Source organism: Protopterus annectens, chromosome 14.part0 (assembly GCF_019279795.1).
Source record: "Protopterus annectens isolate FY-2018-M chromosome 14.part0, PAN1.0, whole genome shotgun sequence".
Lineage (NCBI taxonomy): Eukaryota > Metazoa > Chordata > Ceratodontiformes > Protopteridae > Protopterus > Protopterus annectens.
The window spans coordinates 706,580,073-706,599,225 of record NC_056748.1 but is presented as its reverse complement, the minus strand read 5'-3'; the positions used below and the strand labels follow the sequence as shown (position 1 = coordinate 706,599,225).

The 19,153-nt window shown below is 40.9% G+C and overlaps 1 protein-coding gene and 1 long non-coding RNA gene across 6 annotated transcripts in view; one reads left to right on the top strand and one right to left on the bottom strand.

Moving 5' to 3' along the window:
- CAMTA1 (calmodulin binding transcription activator 1) overlaps positions 1 to 1,165 on the bottom strand; it is a 2,166,856-nt gene extending 2,165,691 nt beyond the window's left edge. For 2 of the 4 annotated variants that reach the window (XM_044056440.1, XM_044056439.1), the window contains exon 1: positions 997 to 1,038. In XM_044056440.1, the coding sequence (XP_043912375.1) occupies positions 997 to 1,018 (22 nt within the window). In that variant the 5' untranslated portion in view covers positions 1,019 to 1,038. Of the gene's footprint in view, positions 1 to 996 lie in introns of all 4 variants that reach the window. The other 2 variants (XM_044056441.1, XM_044056437.1) reach the window with 2 other exon arrangements.
- The window catches only part of LOC122789185, a 1,666,093-nt gene that overhangs the window by 891,132 nt on the left and 755,808 nt on the right, over positions 1 to 19,153 (top strand). The gene's annotated exons all lie outside the window — the stretch shown is intronic.

Genomic DNA, 19,153 nt, shown 5'->3' with positions numbered 1-19,153 from the left:
AACAGTGGTGAGCAAGCAGCTTGAATCCTTTCTCAAAAAATTGTGCATTTCTGGATCCATTCCATTTTCAGTTCAAGTCATGACACTGACTAAGGCAGCCCTTGTTACCTGCTCCTGATGAGATATTGATATTTGCATTCTGTCTTATTCCATCTTTGTCTCTTCACTGCATTTGACATAGTAGATCCTAGGATCCCATTAGACAAACAGGAGCAAAGCACCATGCTACACAATGAAAACTGTCACAAAGACGTATTAACCTACAGTAATCGTGTTCATATGTGCGATGACAGCAAATGCTGCTACCCTTTTCAGTAATCACAGCCCTTTAAATACAGCCTTAAGTAGTCAAAAAAAAAACCTGTAAACACTGCACAGTAAGAATCATCAGTGAAAAAGGGCACATTAAATGGAAACAGCACCAGGGTATCACTGTAGCCTCCAACCACATTATTTCAGTACAGCTAATATCATTAGCAAGTTCTAGCCAAGATTCACTCTAAACTTCCTCCTCCTCCTGAAATTCAAAATGTTATTTCAATGTTATTTCCGCCTTTCCTCTCCACCGCATGTTCCCGTCTTAGTTACCACTGAACAGAGTGAACAATTTTAAAACTTATTTCTCACTTTGCCTCTGCTATCTGCCTCCCTTCCCAACATGAGTGGATGCAGAGTGACAATTTTTACATGTTCTTTATTTTGATTTATACTGCCTTTTAAGATTTTGGCTGCAAAGAAGCTGAACACACTATGCTTTTTTTTAACATTCTACTGACATGGCCCATTCCATGCTATCATGACACCACTGCTAGTAACATCTCGTTTCAAAATATTGTTTTAAACGAAAGGTGTCCATGGTCATTCAGTGTATTCAACTACATTATATGCTTCCCTTTCAGATATGATTTGCATACATATTACATACATATATTCACACACATACACATATATACATGCACAAATATGCACTTCAGTTTTCTGATCAGCACACTGCACCTTTAAGGGAGAACTCACACATAGGTTTCAGCTGTCCAATCAGTTCTTCTTTTGTCCACTTTGCCCACTCCTTCTTGTCTGTGTTTATAGAGCATAGGATTGGGCCACATGGCTTCCCACAGTCCTCAATGGCAGGAACATTTAGATAGTGCACCAACACAATATCTGGATTCTGCAAAAACAAGCACAATAAAAAAAGAGTTTATTTAGAGAATGCTTACAGGTCACAGAATGATTTTGCATATCAATACTAGATTACTTTCTGTCCATTGTAATGGTTCATCAATTCTGTATTTCAAATGTTAGAACTCATAAACCGAAATGGAAAAATAGGCTTAAACTGAGATGAAAGCAATATGGTGTTGAGGCAAATTTTATTTTACCTTACCTTTATTGACCAGGTTAGTCCCACTACACTGGTGGCCTCTTTTCAGGGGAGACCTGAGGTGGTATTTATATTACTAGGGGGAAGTTTGGTCAGGGCATCAGGGAACTTCCCCTCTTTTTGATAGGTGCCATGGGATCTTTTACATCCATTTGAACTATCACCATCTCAAGAAGATGGGACCTTGGTTTAACATCTCATCCAAAGGACGGCAAACTCAGGAGTGCAGCACTTCCCTTGTGCTGAACTGCATCCATCTACATGGTGTGGGAACAGAAACCCCAGGCTTCTGCACCAAAGGCAAGTTGTGCTACCTTCTGCACTACTGACATTATATACTTCTAATGAAGGTCAGTATAAATAAGACATATTACTATGTTACCTGAATATTCCAAAAACAAAGCTTTTCAAAGAAAGTTATCTTTGATACCAGTGGACCCTCCATCAGCCCTTTTTTAACAATCAAACATGTTATCACATAGTTCACTCTAGCAAATATCGAATTATTTTCTTTTACTCGTTTGCCGGTAAGAATGCACTGTGTAAACATTTTTTTTAGATCTCTTGGGGAATAATTTTATATATATACATATAAGCATTAAGATTGCTATGTGTACATGGATTTATATCATATGATTGAAAGACCATATGACTGTAGTTTAAAAGATTACTTTTCAAAACATGGAATTGACTTCTATGGAAACCGGCAAAAAAAAAGTGTTTTTGCAGGAAGGCATATGGGGACTGCACTCATCACAGCTCCCTGCTAATTATACATACTAACTCTGAGATCTCTTTACACTGGGGAAATGGAAAACACTCAACCTCAAAAAATACTGGCTTCTGGAGAAGCCAATTCAATGTTTTGGAAACAATCTTTTGAACTTCGATCATATGGTCATTTGATCATATGATATAAACCCTTGTATGCATTTTCTGGGCGGTGCAGTAGTCCAGCAGTTAACGTTGTTGCCTCCCAGCAAGAGGTTCTCTAGTTCGATTCTTGGCTAGGGTGCCTTCTGTGCAGAGTCTGCATGCCATCTCTGTGTTCAAATGGGTTTCCTCCTACATTCCAAAGACATGCGTCTGAAGCATTTCTCCCTCTGCCTCTGCTGAAAATAGGCTCTGTCCTAGTTGGACTTTCCTGGTGAACAAAGTATGATGCTGCACCAGTGTCCTTGATCTCCTTATGGATACTGGATGTGGGTTGGGTATTGCCTAGTGGATGATAAAGCATGTCCCAGTGAATGAGGTGAGGAGCTGGTAGCAGCTGATGTTGCACATTAGGAAACTAACAAAGATGGCAGATTGGCTGGTTATGTGAGTTCAGTGCTGAAATGATTGCATTACAAAAGACTTTCTGAACTGCTGATTTTGTGAAACAGCCACATCATTGTGATTTTGAGGTGCAAAAGACTGGATTTAACAAGACATATGCCAGCAAACTTGTCAAGAATGAAAAACAATCAGAGCTATTGGCAAGTTATTATTAACACAGAGGTGGGAACACTGAACAGCATAAAGACAAAGACTGAAGCAGAACCCAGTCAAGCTCAGTAATAATAATAATAATAATAATAATAATAATAATAATACAAAAACAGGGGTGCTTTATTCACAGAGAGCAAAGGAAGAAATGGAATTGCAGATATTGAGATAAGAATGGATGTTATCTAAAGTAAAAACAGAATGACTAGGCTACACATATTATGCCAGTTCTTAAGAGACCGATAAAATTGGGTGGGGGTTACTGCAGTAAAATGTGCAGTGTCCTGTATGTAAAATCGTAAATGAATCTTCACATTCACGGCAGACAGAGAGCAAGTTACTGAAACTGACTTCACTAAGTATATCTTCTATAAATGGAAGTCAGAGGCTTCAAAAAAGTTTTTACAGCAAACTCACTTAATGGATTGCTCCACTATAACTGACTGATTTTTAGAGTGACAGTTGTCTCTGCCAGATGACAGTGGACCAAGTAGCTCAAGGTATTGTAAATAAAATTTGCAGGTGACTTCAAAAGTCACAACACAAGAAGACAGCTAGGTTATCTTAACTCTAAAATGTGTTACATCTGAGGACCTGCTGGAGCATTACAACTGTCTTCTTAATGTATCAATAGGATTACATCTCTTGCACGGATTGTTATGGATCTGAATACAGATGGAAGGAGGGCTGCAAACATGGCAATCATGCTGGTTGAACTGCTTACCAGCTTTGATCCATATTGCCTGTTAGATTGGCATGTGATGATGCTTTATATGGAACTGCTGCAGTTTTATCTCACAAACTTCAGGACAGTGCACAGAGACCCATGCAATTGTATAAGATATCTGACCAAAGGTGAATGTAGCTACTTCAGACAGAATGAGAAGTAGCTTGTCTGGCCCATTTATTGTTTATTTATTCAGTAACAATTTTCAATACGTCCTCTGAGATCTTTTATATCCACCTGAACTACCACCAGCTCAGGTAGATGGTAGCTCAGTTAATGTCCTTTCCAAAGGACAGCACCTAAGGACTGCAGCATCCTCTTATTGGAAAATGAATCCAAGCATCTGGTATGCGAATAGATAGAGCCCACAGTATTCTGATCTTTCAGTATCAAAGATGAGTGTACCAGTCCTGAGAGTAAAGGAACTAAAATAATCTTTCATATATATGTTGTTAATTTATTTATTTTTGTATTTATTTATTTGCATTTTATTTTCCGGGAAAGTCCACTGAGCCAAGAGAACCCATTTTCAGTGGAGACCAGGGGAGAAAACCTCCACGGTACAAGAAATTAACAGTTTGTATTACAAAAAAATTGAATTACAAAGAATAAGTATTTACAAAATGTAGAGTAAAAACCCACGAGAGAAATGTACAATAGTATAATCTGAACAATAAGTATAATCTGAACGATCAGTGTAAAGTATGGATCTGCATAATATACTGTCTCTATAATCAATATCTACAGTAGTATTATCTCACACAAAAAATAAGATTGACAAGAAATAGGGTAGCATGCATATTCTAGGGGGGCTTGGTGCAGGTACATTTCCAGCATGAGGATAGGTAGTTATAAAGGGAAGTTTTGAAAGACATGGGATTTTGAGTTGTTCTAATGGATAGAGGCAGAGAAATCCAGTTCTTGGATACTGAGAATGAATAAAGAAGCTGGCCAGATGGGAGGTCAGGTTTGTGAACCTACAAGAGCTTCTGATCCCCTGATCTAAGGGGACTGTTTTGGTGATAGTAGCTGAATATTGAGCTTAGGGCAGGACAGTCTAGGGATCTAATGAGTATTTTGTGAGCTGTGGTTAACTGCAAGTAAGGGAGGTAGTTTGGTAGTTCTAGTCATTTCAGTGATTTAAGAGCAGTGCAGTGATGGGTGGAGTATTTAGAACTGGTTGTGAATTTGGTAATTTTATTGTAGCATCTCTCAAGTTTGGATTTAGAAGAGCTTTGCATATTGGTAAGTTGAGGGGCACCATAGATGAGAGAGGGTAATAGGTAAGTTGTGGCTAGGGTTATTTTTGTGGATGGGCTTAGTAAGTGATTATGTCTATAGAGGATTCCAAGTTTAAGATGTGTTTTGCAAATGTTGTGTTGGATATGCAGGCCAAATTTCATGTGCTCTTCTTTGTGTGATTGATGACTTCGATTAAAGACTTACTATGAGAACAGATGGTGAATTCAGTTTTATTTAAGGGGGCTATTTTCTTATGGGTGAATAGTATGATTTTGGTTTTATTTATGTTCAGGGCTAGGTGGTTGTTGTGCATCCAAGACTCAGTGGAGGAGAGGGCCTTTTGAGCTAGTTGAAGCAGATCAGAGATGGAGCTGGCAGAGCAGATACTAGCAGAGTCGTCTGCGTACTGAATGACAGATCCTTGAGATAGGGATGCGTGTAAATTGTTTATGAATATGCTAAATAGGAGTGGTCCAAGTATGGATCCTTGGGGAACGTTGGTAGGGGTGTTGAGAAAAGAAGAAATACTGATAAATAGCCACTGTTAGGTATATTCAGCTGAAGAAATGTGATGCCAGCAATGACTGTAGACTTACTGTAAAATTACACCCCCTTTTAAGGGGTGGGGACATTCATCTGATAATGAACTGAATGAATGAAAAATGTTACTAGCCTACTACCAAGGATCCAGTCGATATTTCTTTAGTTCAGTTAACTATTGAGTTTTCATGAAGAATGCTGCTATATATATATATATATATATATATATATATATATATATATATATATATATATCAGATAAGAAAAGTCAGAGTCCTCCTCAGAGAGTTCTACTGAGGAGCCCCCTCAAAAGAAGACATGCAAGAGGAAGCACATGGACTCACCCGAGGTGTCCTTAACAGAAGACATGGATTACAATGATGGTGAAGGGTCCCCCCAGTCACCTCCTGATGATGTCTCCTTCAGAGACATCCTGGAAATGTTAAAGCAGAGAGGTGACTGAAAGCCCTCCAACCCTTCTGAGAAGTCCGTGTACCTGCAAGCTTTTTGCGCCCAGCCTTCTACCTCTTAGGTGACCCCACCTGCTCACGAGCTTGTCCAGCTCATTGTGCAGCGGGCTTGGAAGAACCCTGATTCCAACTGAGGCAATCCCTGGGAAACCAGACAAAATTCTTTCCCCTCCAGAGGAGAAACCACATTGGTCCAAAGGGTTACCAGTTGATATTATGGTGGTGGGGGCGGCCACGAAAAAGGACTTGGCTGAGGAAAGTCCTGCTGTCCACCTGTCCAACAGGGAGTCCTGGGCAGTGGACAGACCTGGGAAGAATGTTTTTGCTTCAGGGGCCTTTGCTATATGGTCCCTAAATTATTTGGTACATTTTACGAGGCTCCAGAGGGACTTGATCTCTGAACTCTCTGGGATGCTCGCAGGACAGTTGTCTGATGAGGTCAGGGACAAAGTGGCCTCACAGCTCGTAACTCTGGAATCAATATCCAACTGGTCCATGAGGTTGCTGTCACATGCAACTGAAGGGGCGGCTAGAGCAGTGGGTTCAGGCATTATGAGGCGTCATGCCTGGATGCGCATTTGTGACCTCGCGGATCCCTTCAAGTCTTCCTTTCTGAATGCTCCCATCGAAGCTTCATCCCTTTTTGTCTAAAAAGTGAAGTACATGCTAGCCAGGTGTGAGCAAGATGGGAAAACCCTGTCTGCCGTAGGCCTATGGTTTTCCAACCCTTAATTTACCTTCTGCAGGAATCAGAGGAGTGGAAAAATGTGGCATAAGAAATCTCAGGGTCCTTTCTGTGCTGCATGTGGTGATGACACTCCCAGACGCAGAGGGGGTAACAATTCTGGAAGATGCCCCTATAGAGGCAGAGGGGGTCCTCATAACCAAGGCTCTAGGGACTCTTTCTTTGGACACCCTTATCAGCCCTCCAGAGGAGCAGCCCGATTGCTTACCTCTGGAAGCAGTTGGGGGTTATTTCTCTCTGCACCAAGCTGTCTGGCAATCTATCACCACCGATCGTTGGGTGCAGAGCATTATCACCAGAGGTTACACCATTCCCCTTTCTTGTCAGCCAAAATTTCCAAGAAAACTTCCTGACATTCCACCCAGGCAAAGGGAAGAATCAGCTTCAGAGATTATAAAGTTGTCTCAAAAAAGAGTCATCCAACCAGTCCCACCAGACCAGCGTTAATCCGGATTTTACTCTAGATTCTTTTTGGTGCCAGAAAAGACAGGGGATTGGAGACCCATTTTGGATCTCAGCAGCTTAAACAAGTCTGTCACCCAAACCAAATTCCAGATTGTCACGGTTCAGTCCATTCTTCCCTTTTTAAGAGAAGGTGATTGGATGTGCTCTATAGATCTACAGGATGTGTATTACCACATCAAGATGGACAAATGCTCTAGGAGTCTGCTTCACTTCTGGCTAGGAGCCAGTCATTATCAATTTTGTGCCCTGCCTTTCGGTCTCTCTACAGCCCCCAGAGTGTTCACGGAATGCATAGCATTGGTAACAGCTCACTTGAGACTAAAAGGATTCCGGGTGTTTCCATATCTGGACAACTGGCTCCTTACCACCCCCACCAAGCATCCCCACCAAGCATCTTCTGGTAACAGCACTGCTTTATACTCTCTCTCTGGCAAAATTGTTGGGAATAACTATACATTGGCAGAAATCAAACCTTATCCCTACAGAACAAATAGAGTTCCTTGGAACAGTGTTCAATACTCAGTCCTGTCTGGTATCACTCCCAATTCATAGACTCCATTGATTGAGGCTTCAGCTCTGGGTGATACTCTCTCAAACAACAGTCTCTACAAGGGAAGTTCTTCAGGCCCTAGGTTCTATGGCAGCATCAATCCCAATAGTGCCTCTAGCAAAGCTACATATGCAGATTCTGCAATGGCTCCTTCTGTGTCAATGGTTCCCAAACTATCACTCCCTCGATTACCAAATTGGAATAACCACCTCCTGCAAACAGGACCTGCTTTGGTGGATGAGACCAGACATAGAACTTTGGAGTCATCCACTTCAACCTCCTCAGCTCACAGCCATTTTGACCACGGATGCTTCCCTGATCGGGTGGGGGGGCCATTTCCAAGGAAAGACTGTCCAAGTCATATGGTCCACCTCAGATGCACACCTGCATATCAATGTTCTGAAACTGAGAGCTGTACTGTTAACATTGTAGGCCTTCCATTTGGCTCTCCCTTCCGGGACAACTGCAATTCAATCAGACAATATGTCAGTGGTCTGGTATATCAACAAGCAAGGAGGAACCAAGTCCTACCCCCTATGTCGAGAAGCCATGAAAATATGGCAGTGGGTGATAGCTTCCAACCGCTTTCTGATAGCAATGCATATCCTGGGGAGCTCCAATGTGATTGTGGACAAACTGAGCAGATGTATCCTCATGCCTCACGAGTGGTCCCTCAACCCCGAGGTTGCGTCTGTAATCTTCAGCCACTGGGGCCAGCCTTGCTGCAGTCTTTTCACTTCCCCATCAAACACCAAGTGCAGCAGCTATTTCACCCTATTTCCACCCGGGGGGAGTCACCGAAGGACGCTGTGATCCACGATTGGCCCATAGGACTTCTTTACACTTATCCTCCCATCCCTCTGATCCCACATTTTCTAAAGAAAGCTCTTAAGTTGAGTTGCAAGGTGATCCTCATAGCCCCATTCTGACCTTCACAAGTTTGGTTCCCCTTCCTTCGGCCTCACCTAGTATACCTGTCATGGATTCTGGACCCTCTACCAGATCTGATTACTCACCCCCAAGGGTTGAGTCACCCAAATCTGTCCAGTCTCAAGCTGACAGCTTGGTTTCTCCACTTCCACTAGTCACCAGACAAGCTAATCTCTCCTCGCCTGTTCGAGACATCATTCTGGCCTCTCATAAACCATCCACCAGAAGACTATATCAGGATAAATGGAAAAGGTTCTCCATCTGGTCCAAGGATAACATGGTAGACCCATATTCGGCTCCAGTAACTGCAGTGCTTCAATACTTGGCTAAGTTTTTTGATAATGGAGCCTCTGCCTGTACCGTATGAGTACATCTAGTGGCAATTTCCACAATGGTATAGATGGCACCCCTCTTATCTCTTTACACTTTTGCAAGGCTTTCCTCAAGGGGACCTTTCATATTAGGCCTCCAGTCAGACAGCCTGTGGAACCATGGACCTCACTCTAGTCCTCCAGTCTTTGACCCAAAAACCCTTTGAACCTGCTGTGAAGTTTGACCTAAAGTTTTTGTCTTGGAAATCCTTGTTCCTGGTAGCCATTACCTCTGCAGGAATTGTGTATCAAAAGGCCCTATCTGGTCTTTCATAAAGACAGAGTATCACTTCGGACAACTCCATCCTTTTTTCCCAAAGTTGTTTCTGAATTCTTCATTAACCAGACCACTGATCTACCAGACTTTTTTCCAAATTTTGCCAATAGAGGAGAGCATTGCCTTCACTCCTTAGACATACATAGACAATTGAGATTTTACCTAGACAGGACCAAACCTATCTGTAAATTTGAAAAGCTTTTCATCTTCTTTTCTGGGCCCAAAATGGGAGAGGCTGTTTCCAAGGTTACATTCTCAAGATGGCTAAGGGAATGCATACATTTCATCTATTCCCTCAATATTGAACCTATGCCAAAAGTTAAAGTTCACTCCACTAGCTCTATGGCAACATCTATAGCATTCCATTCCAGGGCTTCCATGGATGACATCTGCGCAGCAGCTACTTGGGCTAAGCCTCATACCTTTATCAATCATTACAAATTAGACTTGGTGTCCAGAGGGAGAGCTCCCTTCAGCTCAATGGTACTCAGGAATGTTCTTCCATAGGGGCCACCCATGGACCTCAAGGTAGCTTGGGATTCTGTCCCATCAGTGATGAATGAAAAGAAGATGAACAACATCAGATAAAGAAGTTATGTCTTACCGTAATGTTCCATCTGTGTTGTTCATCTTCTTTCATTCATCACTTCCCATCCTCCTTCCCCCACCAAAGGCTCCTGGGGGATGCTTTGGGTCTAAGTGGTGCCCTAGGGTATTTGCAAAGAAGTGGCCTTGGCTTTACTTCTTTTTCTATAGCAAATTCGATCTGAGGTAACAGGGAGAAGGGCATTCTTGGTAGAGACTTAGCTCGAGAGTTTTTTTTTGGCTGGTGCGAGCTTGGTAATAAGGCCAACTCGGTTCCAAGGGCTCGGAACTGAACCCAACAGTGATGAATGAAAGAAGATGAACAACACAGATGGAATGTTATGGTAAAACATTACTTCTTTTTTACAGCTTAAGCCAAGGTATTAATCTAGACAGCCATCCTTGTAAAAATAACATACATTATCTTTATTCTACATATAATATAATGTAATGTATTATATTATACTATAATATAACATAATCAATGCACTTTTACACTTCACCCCCACTCCAGCAGCCCAAGATCAGAGTATATTAACTTAATCTTGTTTCTGTCCAGCCTTTCTTCTCTTGTTATACCGTAAAATCTGTATTTTTTACAAGTAAAAAAGTACTTGTTTATTTTAATATATTTAACACATGCAGCAACCACTGAAAGACTCCCCCCACAATTCAAATATCCCTGATACACACTATTTAAAACTAGTTTACTATATAACTTACGCTTTATATTATGAAATGTTTTATGAAAATACTAATAGAACAGACATTGTTTTACTTAGTTATTTGCTTCCTGTTATTGTCCTTCTACACATTTATGACATAAACTGGAGTATATGCTTTATATTTCACCCACAAATTTAACAAAGTTAGCTAAAGTTCAGACTTTCTCAGAACTTTTTTCTTGCAAAGCCATATTTCACAAATGTGGCTGATGCTTTATAGCATCCTGTTTATTTACTAATTTCAGTGTTGCTAGCCTGCATCCTTTTTATCTCCATCTTCTAAAACCAGACTGCGGTTCAAGTCCAAAGTACCATGGTTCTTCTAGTCATCTTCTGTTCTTTTATTTTTCCTGTCTAAAGCATTTCCATTTGGAAAATTGGAAAAGGTTTTCCCGGCAAAGTGTATATATGAGCTTTATTGTCAGAAGAATGAGAAGCAGAGTCCCTTTTGTATGATGGCTAACTTTTTGTTCGATGATCTTTTTTATTTCCCCTTAGCCTGTTGTCCATCCAAAAAGAACTTTGATCCTACAGGAAAAAAGTATTCTAAACATGGTTGGATGCAGCAGCTGGAATCTCTTACCTGTCTCTTGACATTCCCTGATTGCTGGGTTAAATATTCTTCTCTTCTGCCCAGTGTACAGTGAGTAATCATTTTCCATTAACACTCTGCTGTCTTAAACTTTAAATACTTTTCCCTTCTTCCCCATTCTTATCGGGATCATCTCTTTTTGTTGGTATAATTGTATTCTTAATATTGGTCTAGCCTTGCTTTCTCATGGCCAGGTTTGGAGCAAACAGTCAATGTGCCCTTCCAATTAACACGTTTTGTTTTGTTTGTACAGTTTCTTATTTGTGCATCTTAAAATTAAAATAGTCTGTTTCATCCAAATTCTCTGGTATAGCAGAAAATATCAGGTTTTCTGTGTGAGCTCTGTCTTCTAACTACAAATTTGAGAAGCCTCATACTAAGCCAGCTTTTTGTTAATTTCAACCTCTGAGTTTTGCAGTTTTATGAGTTCATCTGCATAGCTACTTAAAGCTCTTCTGTTTTTTTTTCTAGCCTTTTGTTATTTGAGTTGATATATTCCTTCAATGTCATTTATTTTAATTATCTCCGAGTACATTTGTTTTATTTTTCCTCTAAATTATTGGAAACAATCTCTTCTATCAAAGTTGAACCTAGAACTGCTTTTTGCTGAACAACTGCAGGATTCGTCCCAGCTAGTGTTTTCCCTTCAAATTGTATGGCTGATTTTCTTTCATGTCCACTAATTGTTTTTATTTGTTGGCATCCAGGTAGTGTACTTATTAGTTAGTAACTAAAGTTTATCCAAAATGACAATTTCATTAGCTATTTTTCAGTTTCTGTTTTCACACTGAAAGAGCTGAAATTAAGCTGTTGATCAGAGGACAGTCATCTTGGAAGTCCTGCCATCTCTCTCTCTCTCATCCCCCAGTGAGATGCTGCCTCACCTTGGGGGGGGGGGGGGGATGGGGGGGGGCTGTGAGGAAGGTCTTATATTGCTATAGGTTGAGATTTTAGTGTGCCAAGGAAAGGTGAACTGTAACTAAGTGGACCTATAATAACAGATACATCACAGTACATTGTACCAGCTCCATCTGTCCTGCTGCTGAGCAATAAGAAGTCTGCCTTTGTGATTGTGGTATCACCCCATGGTGTCCACTGGGAAGTGTCATATTTACATGCAGAAGCCACCCCCCCCCCCGAAATGGGCAACTTGACATTTGCCACCAATTCCCATTCCTCCCTCTCCACCAAGCTCATCCTGCTCCTGAGCTGCTAATCAGCTGTGATCATCTAGGTTGTAGTCAAGCTCTATCCCTCTACAATATGCAACTGGACTAAGTTTGTTATGCTTCTTATTGGTAACTACTTGGCTCTTTCTGTGCACCTTGCATGTCTAGAATTTGCTATAGCAGCCTTACTATGCATGCCAGTAGCACTGCAGCCAGTACACACATTTGTAATCATCAACATACAGTGGGAAAACACCTTAGGCATTGCATTAGTGATGAGCATATATATACAATATAGTTAATGAAGGTTTCTACCAAATTGTATCAGTATTAATTTACATCTCATTATGAACAGGGAGATGTGATCAAATTAAATTTCTTTCCTAGTACTGGCGGAAACAGTGAGTGTGATGGCTACACTGAGTGCCACTACATTGAATGTCTTACTCAGATACGAATAACTGCTGCAACAGAAGCATTTGAAATGTTCTGGACATTGCAATACATGTGAATTTGATAAGCCATGTCCCACTGTGTATTTCATCATTCAATACATTCTGAATGATTTTGTACATGTTGGCATGGAGCTGTGACTGTGCTGCTACACAGGTTAGGCTCCATATATTTATGCACAACATACCTTTCAATCTCTTAGAGAAAGAAATCTGGACAAAGCCATAAATAATAGGGGGACAAAGGCCCAAAAACAGGGACACTTTTTAAATATTGTTCTTACACACATATTAAGTTGATAGAATGAAAGGTTTTGCATTAGCATGAACTTTCTGAAGGGTGTGAAGTCTGAAACTCAAATGTCTGTCATTATTTTCTGATTTCAATCCTCAATGATTTGCCAATGATTTGCCAGAAAACACAAATTCATAATAAAAAGACCACAAATATGAATTAAAAATCTGGACGTTCTGCGAAAATCTGTACAGTTGAGAGGTATGATGCACAATATGACATACTGTAAATCACAGGGTATTTTATGTATTTATTTGGATTAGCTATACAATCTCAAAATACTGAAATGTCGAATTTCAGTATTTCAAGATGGAATAGTCGAAAAACCACATACACTAAAACCTACAATCACGACTACTACAATCGTGACCATTCACACACACACACACACACACACACACACACACACACACACACACACACACACACACACACACACACACACACACACACACAAACCAGGACATAATCACACACACACACATACACATACCTAACTAAACAAACATAACAACACACTTAACCTACCTACAAGCAGGGGGGCAAGCCGCCCTGCACCTACCATGTGGGGTGCTGCGCACCCACACACCCCCTACTTATATATTCTAACTCTGAGGTTGCACTAAACAAACAAACACACAAAAAACACCAGCGCACACACTCACACACACTAAAATCCCTACCCATTATCCTCAAACACACAACACTTACCTGAAACCCCAGATAAATCCACAAATCGCACCACACATCACGAACGCAACACCACGATAGCGGCGGATTTGACATTTGCGGATTCTTTATAGTGTAGTTTCGGTTAACTGCACTTTCCACTATTCGGTCTCGACGTACTGAATTTCGACATTTCAGTACGTCGAGATTGTCTAGTGTATCCATTTATTTATTGATATTTGATTACCAGGAAAGTCTGACTGGGTAGTAGCCATTTTCAGCGTAGGCCTGAAGAGAAAAGCTGCAAAGTATTACAAAACATTTTAAGAATTGCAAAATGAACTTTGAAAAAAGCAGGCTTATGGTATATTTAGAGAGAAAGCTAGGGGAGAAAATTGACTGAACTAAGGAACTGAGTGAAGAAGGGAGGGTAAGGAGGTGTAAGGTATGAATAGGTACTTGTTCACATTTAGGGATATAGTTTATCCTGGTGGTGAGCAAGAGCAGATTCAGCTTTTGGCTAAGATGTCTTCCAGAATGGTTTTGAAGAACAGGAGGGAGGGAAGGTATTGACCTCATGGATACAGGTAAGGAGTTCTAAGCCTTAGCAACATGGGACAAGTACAGACAACGCCCAAAAGATTTGATAGCTTTGTGGTCAGACAGGAGTTTTATAATATTATAATTATAGAATAGAAATAAGACTAAGAATGAACAATATTATTCGGCTGTTGTCTTCGTTTTCATTACTATTGTCCACCTTGGCTTGTAGTGGTTTGCAGCTATACACATCTACTTAGTCCATCTCAACAGAGTATTTGTATACTGCATAGGGCTGGACTGCATGATGAAAACTCTTCCACACATTAGCTTTTTGCATTGTGGACTAGCTTTTCTAATATCAGTGCTAATGACAATGCCCACAGATAATAGCTGGCCTGAAATGACAGTTTATGGTAATGGCCCAACATTTGCATTTGAACAAGTCAAAAGATTTGCAAAACAAAATGGCATTAAATATTTAAATCTCACTACCCAGCCATGAATGTGTGAGATGAAGGATTTGGACAGTCATTCAAGAAAGCTATAAAAGCCATCAGCTTTACAGGAAACCACTGCAGCATAAGCGATTACTTTCTGCTTGTCTAACGTCGCACCTTACATGCAAGTACCGGTGCAGTGTCAACAATGTTACTTTTAAACAGAAACAGGCGTAAAAAGTTGGATTTTCTTGAAGCTAGGTTTGCAAAGATAAGTACAAGCTAGACAATTTCAACATATGAATGACAGACCATGAAGCCAGGTGGTAGCAACAATCAACCAGGTTGCTTGTGTCATGCCACCCTAAAGAGAAGATAACTTTGAAGGGCCTCTCCAGGTCAAGATTGCAAGTCCAGAAACACCACAAAGACACTATTCTAAGCACCATTGCAAATCTCTCAGGGGCTAGATCTATAGAGAAATTATCATGCTTGGAACCAAGGAAGTATACTAGTGCTATGAAAACAAATGTCAAGAGCTACTGCTATCAATAATTTAACAATACTGAACATAACCATGTCCTTTTCCAGAAACCAAAGTAACAATCACATGGCAATTGGTAATGCTGACATTCAATTACATTGGTACTAAAGACAGGAATGCAAAACATAGGTAGATAACTAGTGTGATATACATAATATTAGGTAATAACCTATTATTTATTCATGGGTAACAGAATCTGCCTTTCTTACTTACTCCTGTCTACAAAATACTGCTTAGAAGGAAACTCTCTCCTATGAACATTACAGCAGTGACTTACTGTAGTGTTTCTCCTAGAGGTCTTGTTAGCTTGAATCCCTCTCAAAATACCTTTTTTTTGCTTTATGAACACCTCCTTTCAAACTAAATCTTTAGTTGCTTATGTAGTCAGGAACTTTATCAGAACAAGATTAAGTGAATCTCACTTAAACAAAGAAGAATTAATGTCACTGGTCTTCCAGAATGAAGACTGCATTCACTAAAAGAAGAGCAAAATCAGATCAATAGCTAGTTCTGTTCCTGGCAGGACTCCTTTCATTGAGAAGACGAACAGCTAAGTTTTCTGTTTTGCAAAGTTATGGAAACTATTCAACATGAACGTGAATGTAAATGTGTATTTCTATTTGTGCATGTGTATGAGTGTGGGGTGTAGACAGAAACTCTCTGTACTCACAAAGTAGTGTTTGGAGGAATGCCCTCCCCAATACAAAGGTGAAAAAAATATCACTATGCTGGCTATATAAATTATGGGACCCGCAGATCAAACAAAATGCTTTTTTTCCCCTCATATTAAAATGTTGTCAGAATGCACAGGTCAAACAAAATGTCTTTTCTGTTATAGACTGTCATCTTCTTTCAATTGGAAGGATAGTTTCATCCAAATGGTTGCTGGTGAATTTCATGACACCCATGCAGATGGACAATACAGTTACGACTGTTGAATCCTACACAAATGCACTCAATAAGCACTTACACGAGTGCATGGATTGTGCTATCCCAAACACAACAAAGACGCTATCCTCCAAAAAAGGAAGCCAATCTGGTGGTCCCCTGCCATAAACAAACTCTACAACAGAAGGAAGAAACTGTTGCAAAAGAGAGTAAAATCCCATGAGTGGAGGAGCTCCCTGGTAAGCATCAGTAAGAAGCAGAGATCCCTTATAGGATCCTCCAAAGCTAGCCACGAAAACAAAATCGCCACTGATTATAAGGACAACCACAAAGCATTCTATAGCTATGTCAGGAATCTCAATGGCAACACCCAGATCTGCTCTGAGTTACAGCACAATGGCATGAAAATTACAGAACCAACTGATATTGCCAACATCCTGGCAGATAGGTTCTTTCAGTGCTAACTTTACCTCCCCCTCACCCCCTAAAGGGTCCATATCTATACAGGAAGAATGCAAAGTCCCTGTAATCACAACTATGCAGGTAAACGCTGCACTCTCTAAAGCCAAAGACACATCATCCAACCAGACAACATCCCAGGCTGCGTTTTATATGAACTTCAGAACGAACTGGCCCCCACCTAAGCACCATGTTCAGTCATAGCCTCACATCAGACTTTGTGCCCACTGAATGGCACACAGCAACCGTTATCACACTCCACAAAGGGGGAGCCCACCACTAATCCCAGGAACTATCGCCCTATTAGCCTGAAGAGCATGGTCTGTAAGGCCATGGAACGTATCATCATGGAACACATAAACAAAGACACTGGTAATCTCCAAACTCTATACCCCACCCAGTTCGGGTTTGTGAAAGGCAGATCATGCCTCCTGAACCTGATCAACTTCTTTGAGACAGTCACCAAAGCTGTAGACGAGGGTAAAGTGGTTCACCTATCTTGACCTCACCAAGGCTTTTGACACCATCCCCCATTCTGGAATTACAGATAAACTCACTAAACAAGGTATAAATCCTTACATCACAAGATGGGTTGCCAACTGGCTCACTGACAGAACCGACACTGTAAAAGTTGCAGACTCCAAATCTGACTTCAAACCAGTGACAAGTGGAGTACCACAGGGTTCAGTCCTGGGAATTCTCCGGCTTGGTATCTACTTCTCTGAAGTACAGGCTAACACAGAAGGCCTTTGGCTAATGAAGTTCACAGATGACTGCAAACTAGGAGCCATAACTGAGTCCCCAAATGATGTGGACATCCTACAGAAGGCCTCACTGAGACAGATGCCTGGTGTCAGAGCCATGGCCTCAAGCTCAATGCCAAAAAGTGCATTGTCATCCCCTTTCCATGAACTACCACATAGGCGGCAGTCTACTTAATGCCGAATATGTGATAAGAGACCTTGGGACCCAGGTGGACAGTAGTCTCTCCTTTGATAATCACATCACCACAGTAGTCAGGAAATCCTTCTACGTGGCACACCTCATCATAAAAGGGTTCTCATCCAGGAAAAAAGAGGTCATTGTTCCCCTCTACTCGACACTCATTAGACCCATTATAGAGTACAATGCCCCTTTTGGAATGTACCTCACAGGACATCTGCAGCAGCTGGAAAGGCCACAGAAGTACCTCACAAAGAAGATTACCGGCCTCAAACAAATGCCCTACACTGACCGTCTCAAATAAAACCCAGCTTTACTCCGTAGCATATTGCCTACTCCGAGGTGATCTCTGCCTAACATATAAAGCTATGTCAAACCCAGAGCGGCTGGACATGCCGCACCTAAAGAAATCCCAATCCCTCTGAGCTACATGCTCTAGGGACCTAAACCTTTTCACCACAATAAACAGGACATGCTGGAGGGATAGATTCCTGTCCCAGAGACTTTCCATACTCTGAAACAAGCTACCTATCTATGTCAAGCAAAGTTCCTCATTAGCACTCTTCAAGAAAAATCTTGATGAGTGGATGGGAAATAGGAAATACACCCCGGGGATCACTTCTATGGCTCTGCTCGACAGGGGCACAGTAAAATAACTTTCTTGAGTGGCATAAGCCAGGGAACCTTGTTGGCTAGGCTTCTTAGGCCCTGGGGCCAATAGCCTAGCACCTACTATGAACCTATGAACCTATGAATGTATTTTGTTGCTTTCATAGCCAAATACGGACCTGAGCTCTATCACATTCCCTGTTTCAAACACTGTCACCTTCTAATTGGTCTCCATAGGTATACTTTGCAAAGTTATGTTAATCCTTTCTGACCTCTCCCTGGATGAACACCTTCATCTTCTGTCCTCTCATCCTTTTGGATCATCTCTCCCCTGATTTTAAGTATCCTTCTATATCTTAACTTCTGCTTTTAACCATTTTTTCATGATGGCTCACTTTGCAAGCACACAGGCATGTAAAGGATTAAAACAAAATAAGTTTTATCTTATACATTTGTTAATTGATAGCAAGCCCACTAGACACAAATGCCCCTTTTCAGAAGCAGTGTTGGGTTAAGTGACTTGCATCGTAACACAGCAGGAGATAATAATAAAACTCTATATGCTAACTACAGGAAGCAACTTGCTAACAGCTCAGAGCCTTAATCCTTTGCACTAACTGCAAGATAATCGCTCATTCATTCAACTGAGTAATCAGCCAATAAACTGCTCTTCATTATTTCTCTCTTCATACATTATCTATCATAAACACTTACAAATGCAATTATGCTTGTACGTTTTGACACCCTCTCTGGCATGCCATTTTAACTGCTACCATCCTCTCAGTGAAATTTGCTTCTAGCTTCGTATTTTAACTTAAAACATTAATTCAATGATTATGTCTTCTTCAAGCACTCACTTGATTTCTTAGAAAATTAACCCTTTATTATCTTTTTTACCACGTACCTTCGTTGAAGGTTGTGCGTCAGTGCTGGTAACTCGGCACGTAAAAATCAACTACCAATCATTAGTGGACCGGAGTTCCGCTGTGGCGACCCCTAACTGGGAAAAGCCGAAAGAAGACTACATTATCTTTTTTACCACCTTATGAACTAATAAC